A 6,341-nucleotide genomic window follows, 5' to 3' on the forward strand; every position below is an offset into this window, starting at 1 on the left:
GGAGGAGATGGGGCTGCGACATGGAGGGATGCGAATGAAGGGGGCACGGGAATATTTGGTATCAAGGGGAAAAATTCATATTAGGTCAAGAGTATTTTTGAAATAAAAGAATAATTTGATTGTTGAAAATAGAGTAATGCTGATTAGGGGGGAGGGGGAATGAATCATTGTCCAATATTTATAAGGATTCATTCCCTTATTTATATTCCCATTCTTATAATCCAAAGATTAACATTGACAATCAATGATTACTATTTTCATTCCCCATCCTTATTCCTCTAAACAAAACAACCCCTTAATACTAAAAGGTTATCAAGGAAGGCCAATCAAATAAAGGAAGCTTGAATTGGCAACCTGATAGAGCTAGAACAAAATGGAGAAACTAGAGATATATTTTAAGTTCAAATTAACAATAGAAAAAAATATCTATTCATTTTCTATAAAATTTTACATAAAACTAGAATATATATAAAAATTCATAGTAAAATCATGAATGTAATAGTTGAAATAAAAAGGCCTAATAATATTATACAATTTATCATTATACATTAAAATGATAATTCAAAGATCATAGCACAAGCAAGCTAAGTACACAATACTAATACTAATAAGTAATTACAAATGTTATAAGAGAAATAAATGCACGTAATTAGTATTGCTAAGCCCCTTGGCTAACCAATTCAGTAGCATAAACCTGCCCATACTCTCCCTTCTTAACCTCCTCGTCCTTAAAGTGATCAGCTCTTACATTCAAGGTCAGCGTGAGGCAAACAAGCCACAAGATGGCCGCATCCAAGGCGAGAAAAGCTGCGCCACCAAACATGCCGGTCTTTGCCGTGGGACACTGAGTCGTGAGATCGTAGTGAACGTTGCGGGATCGGTGTAGGCCTTCAGTAACGACAGTCCATATCAAGAACGCAAATGCTAGAGTTGACACAATCCTGAAACAAGACGATAACAAGTTAATGAATACAGAACTGATGCCTACACAATAAGAAAGAGGAGTGAACTCACTCAGCGATCACAAAGAATACGAATAAGGCGGAGTAGCCAAACAGGACATTGTTTGAAACAGACTTCCCTTTGTAGTTAAAGAACACAGCGACGTGCCCTCCTATGATCGTAAAAACTAGAGCAACGACTGACAAAGACCCGACAAGCACTGTCGGATCGCTTGGGAATTTGCAGATCACAACGCCCTTTCCTTGAATTGGAGTTCCAAACGGAGGCTGTAAAATGAATACGGGAAATGAAACGTTGAACCTTAATACTAAAGAATATAATTCCAAGAGATAGCAGAGGGAACCTTTTTGTTCTCTGCGACAATAGCCAATATGAAGGACAAGAAGCCTAGAATAATCACAAAGGACCCAATCTTTCCACTTTGCTCCAAGGCCATTGCTGTTCGCGAGGTAACGGATCAAATCGCGGATTCAACACTGAGATATCCAAAAGGAAATATGAAGCTGCAGAATGTAAATTTTAGAGAAAATGAGAAAGAAGAATGACTAATAGGGTTTCAATTAAACCTGCTAAGAATTCTGAGAATTTGTGGCTTGTATATCCTTTGTGAATGCGTTGCATATATATCGTTGGAGGAGATCCATAATAAGTGCGCAATAAATAGGAGACGAGCTGGATTTTGATAATACGTTTGATTTATTAGGTTGAGCGATTCTGACGCCAACCAAACTGTAGGAATGAGTTTAAAATTCTGATATTTCTACATCCTAACAGTATATAGTGAAAAATAAAATTTATATTGTATGATTAAATAATTAAATCAAAAAAATGTCTGTAACAATTTTTTAAATAAATATAACTATAATCTTTAATTAAACTATGCATTATAAATTAATCATTTAAGTTAGATTCAAAAAATATAATAAAGATAAACTATCAAATGATTGAAGCATCTAATAATAATTTAATCATTTTATTTAAACATGCTTGACTATCTAAAACAAGGATACTAAATCATTTTTTATAATCTAAGTAAAACTATTAACATATGTATCATTATACATATGAATCAAAACATATATTAAGAATTATACCTCCTAGACAACTTTTGTTTGGGGATGACTCCTACTATTTTAGTATTAGTGAAATCGATCTTCGTTGTTTGTCTCAAACTCATGCTTTCTTAGTCTAATCCAATCCACGATCGGAGTCCCTTTTTAAATACTTGATCGTACTAAAGATCAAGTGTCCTTTTTCATCGAGACAATAGAAAAACCTTCCTCGAGGGAGATACTGTCCAATTATCCCTTCACAAAGGGCTGCTAAAAAACCCTCAACAAGAGGTAATAACTATAAAAAAATCTGCAAAGTGATGGGTGACAATAATTCTTTTCAAAGAGGAGAAGAAACAAAAAGGAGATGGATCTCTTTCGATGAAAGAAAGGGAAGAAGATCTCTATATTCTTCCTTTAAAAGGTAGCGGCAACTAGGTAAAGGGCTGCCGAAATTCTGCAAGGATATATGGCTACTGTAAACTCTCAAACAATAGCTATTGAAAAACCTTCAAGGGAGATGAAGAGGTGTTGCTGAAATTACTCCAAGGAAGATGAAAATTTTCCTTCTAAAAATTCCAAGGGAATTCTCCACGGAGAAGAGAAGAGGTGGTTGTCCGAATTCACCAAGGGGAAGAGAAGAGGTGGCTGCCCCTTAGAGCAGATTTCTTCATCGAATAAGGGAAATATCATTTTCCTTCCTTTTGAGGGCTGCCGAAAATTTTCAAGAGGAGTGAACGAGTGGAGAAAGTGGTGTATATGGTGAAAAATCACTCCTCATATTGCATAAAAACCAAGTATTATTTTTCTTTTCATAATACTTAATTTGATTTTAATAGGTTTGAGGTTTCTAGGCCCATTATATCTCTTCCATCTTAACCGGATGTAGAATTTTTCTATAACTCAATTATGAGAATTCATCATAATCATACCAATGATCCAAAATTATCTGTATGACGAACACACTTGCTTAATATTATGACAACACAGATTCAATTTGTAGATTCTGTGTGGGATTCTTTCACTATCCTTGTATGTATTAACTGGAAATCGCTCATAAACTTTTTTATAAGTCATAATATTTGATTATATTAAACTTTATTCACTAAATTCAACTACTTAATTTTACTTTGTTAATGGGAAATAGTGAAACTAATACCTGTTTGATCCTCAATCGTTCAGGGATACACCTTGCCGTGGTTCACAACTCTTTTTGATGTAAGACGATGTTCGTCCGTTATTTGAACATACCCTTAATACCCTTTCTTTGATCAACTGCTTGATTATAGGATGTCAGAACTAATTCTAATAAGTACGTATTGAATCATGGTAAAAACGTCTAGCAACACTACCCTATGACTTCCTAAGTATCACTGAATAGTGATTGCAAGAACCAATCTATTATGGTTAACGTACAATCTGATCCCTTCATCTCATATATCCAGGTCAAATCTACAACCATTGGTACATTGAGGTTTGAATATTAATTTGACAATCATGTAGTGTATCTTATAGTGACAACGCATATACAACTAGGAAACTCCTTTCTTAAAGCACATCTTACAGCTCTTATAAGAGACTTCATATACTATAGAACAATATAGTATATAGGATATCCATACTCATGGGTTTGTGGTAAATCCCCATCTATAATATACTGACTCTTATATATTTCGTTATTACACTCAATCTCATCACTTAATAACACTAATGAAATCAGTAAACTAGTCAAAGTGTATCCTCAACATATAGAGTCTAAGTGTTGTTTCGGGCTATAAGGACGACAAGTGTATAACCATAACCAAGGACTTATTCACTCGATACATATAACCACTTGGAAAGTCCATGTGAGAGTTATTTGATGAACTCATTGTATAAGCATTCATCTGTATGTTTGAACATCTCTATGTTGTTACTAATAAAATGTGGTATACTACATAATAGGTGCTAGTTTCTAACTCGAGCAACCTTTTTTATTTCTGTTTATTAGACAGTTCAATTGGCTAGAAATATATTTAGAATATACAGTGAATATTGATGTATGTCATGATGGTCATCATATGTACCACCATATCTCACTTTAGTATATTCAAGGACTTTATTTATGCATCGAGCATGAGTATAAAGATAAAGTAAATACTAAACTGAATTGAATTATATTAAAATAAAAGTATTTATTTATATGAATCAATAAAGTCAATAAAATCCTAGCCAACAGTTGGTTTGCGGGACACCTACTCTAACAAACTCCCACTTGCCCTTATACCAACTACTTACTAGTTTTAAGCACATCAGTTCGTGATATTTTCCAAAGGGTCCTGGTAAGGGCTTTGTAAGTGGATCAGCAGTTATTTGTAGAGGGAACTTTCTCAATTGTAATGTCTCATCTTCCCACAATCTCTCAGACTGATTATATGTTTGGACCGATGATGAGATCTTAGTGCCTTTGCTTGTGCAAAAGCACTAGTGTTGTCATAGTGAACTGGGACTAGATCAACTCCATTTGGAATAATGCCCAACTTTTGGATGAAATTCCTTATTCAAATTGCCTTCTTTGTTGCTTCTGAAGCCACAGTGTATTCTGCCTTGATGGTAGAATCCGTAATTGTATTTTGTTTGGAACTCTTTTAAGAGATAGCACCGCCATTCAATGTGAATACATATCCAGAGGTTGATTTCGAATCATCCATATATGATTGGAAGCTAGAGTCAGTGTAGCTTTCCAATTTTAATTTTTCAATCCCGTATGTCATGAATAAATTATTTGTCTTTCGTAAGTACTTAAGAATATTTTTCATGAGTTTCCAGTGCAATGGATCGGGGTTTGATTGATATCGACTCGTGACACTCAGAGCGTATGTTATATTAGGTCTTGTAAATATCATATTATACATGATACTAACAATAGTTATACCATGCCACATTGGTAAGTATCCTATCTTAGATTCTTCCATTGAGAATCTTCTAAGTATAGTATCAATATATGTGGATTGAGTCAGTCCCATTATACTCCTTGATCTATTTCTATAGATCTATATTCCCAATAAGAAAGATGATTCACCCAAAATCTTCATGGAGAATCTACTGGCTAACCATGAACTATTCTTACATCATTCCCAATCAGTAAAATGTCATCAACATACAGTATCAGGAATATCATTGCACACCCACTAACCTTCTTATACACATATGGTTCCTCAGGATTTTTAATAAAATTAAACTCTCTTATTGTATCATCAAATATGAGGTTCTTGACATTTGTTTGAGACCGTTAATCGATATCTAAAGTTTACATACCTTATGTTCACTTCCCACATATGTAAAGCTTTCTGGCTGAGACATGAAAATATCTTCCCTAATATCACTATTAAGTAATGTCGTCATCATATCCATCTATCATATCTTATAGTCATACTATGCATTTATGACAAGCAGTATCTGAATGCACTTAAGCATTACGGCTGGTGAAATAGTTTTATCATAGTCAATTCCTTGTCTTTGATAATTTCATTTTGCCACCAACCTAACTTTGAAGGTCAATACCTTCCATCAACTCCAAGTTTCCTCTTGTAGATCCAAACTTGGTTTGAGAGCATGGAGCCTATTTTGGATTTCATGGTCTCTAGCCATTATGTCGAGTCAATATTAGATATTGCTTTCTTAAAGGACCTTGGATCACATCTATGATTAGGGTAATTTGATTTCTTTAAAGGAGTAGATCATACCTTATAATTAATTTTGAGACCATATCAAATCTCCTTAATATGTGTACTTGTTCTACTGACTGTTGGGGTGTGAGTTCTATTATTTTAATTATGGAATCGTGTCGAACCTCTTCAAGTTTTATCATCCCGTCTTTTCTATCTAATAGAAACTCCTTTTCTAAGAAGGTGACATTTCTTAAAACAAATAATTCTATTTTCTTAGAATTATAGAAATAATATCTAACATAGTTCTTTACTTCTTTGGATATTTCTTAAAATAGCATAAAGTGGATCTAGTATCCAATTGGTCTCCCACTTCCTGCTTCACATAAGCAGCATACCCCCACATGTTCACGTATGAATACTTGGGGGGGGGGGGGGGGGTTTCCATCCTTGTCTCATATGGTGTCTTTTCTACTACTTTTATATGGATTTTATTCAACAACAGTGTCGTAGTTTCGAGCGTATAGTCGTAAAACCATGGTGGTAAATTACCTAATCCCATCATAGATCAAACCATATACATCAACATTCAATTACAATGTTTTGCTTCACCATTAAGTTGATATGTTGTAGGAGTCCATAATGAGAGAATTTCATTTTCTTTTAAGATAGTCCTTAA

The 6,341-nt window shown here is 34.2% G+C and overlaps 1 protein-coding gene across 1 annotated transcript; it reads right to left on the reverse strand.

The window, feature by feature from the left end:
• Positions 1 to 658: 658 nt before the first annotated feature.
• Positions 659 to 1,420, reverse strand: LOC122013551. The gene is made up of 3 exons (XM_042569815.1): positions 1,307 to 1,420; positions 1,015 to 1,229; positions 659 to 941 (listed from the first exon to the last, which is right to left on the reverse strand). Exons 1-3 carry the CDS (start codon positions 1,397 to 1,399, stop codon positions 659 to 661), a joined length of 591 nt encoding a protein of 196 aa, XP_042425749.1. The 5' UTR covers positions 1,400 to 1,420.
• Positions 1,421 to 6,341: the final 4,921 nt, after the last annotated feature.

The sequence above is a fragment of the Zingiber officinale genome, chromosome 8B, assembly GCF_018446385.1.
Source record: "Zingiber officinale cultivar Zhangliang chromosome 8B, Zo_v1.1, whole genome shotgun sequence".
NCBI classification, from domain to species: Eukaryota; Viridiplantae; Streptophyta; class Magnoliopsida; order Zingiberales; family Zingiberaceae; genus Zingiber; species Zingiber officinale.

Coding starts and splice junctions, on each gene's coding strand:
- LOC122013551 (XM_042569815.1), bottom strand. CDS start 1,399: ATGGCCTTGGAGCAAAGTGGAAAGATTGGGTCCTTTGTGATTATTCTA. Junction 1,230..1,306: donor TTGTCGCAGAGAACAAAAAG/GTTCCCTCTGCT, acceptor TTCATTTTACAG/CCTCCGTTTGGAACTCCAAT. Junction 942..1,014: donor GTATTCTTTGTGATCGCTGA/GTGAGTTCACTC, acceptor GTCTTGTTTCAG/GATTGTGTCAACTCTAGCAT.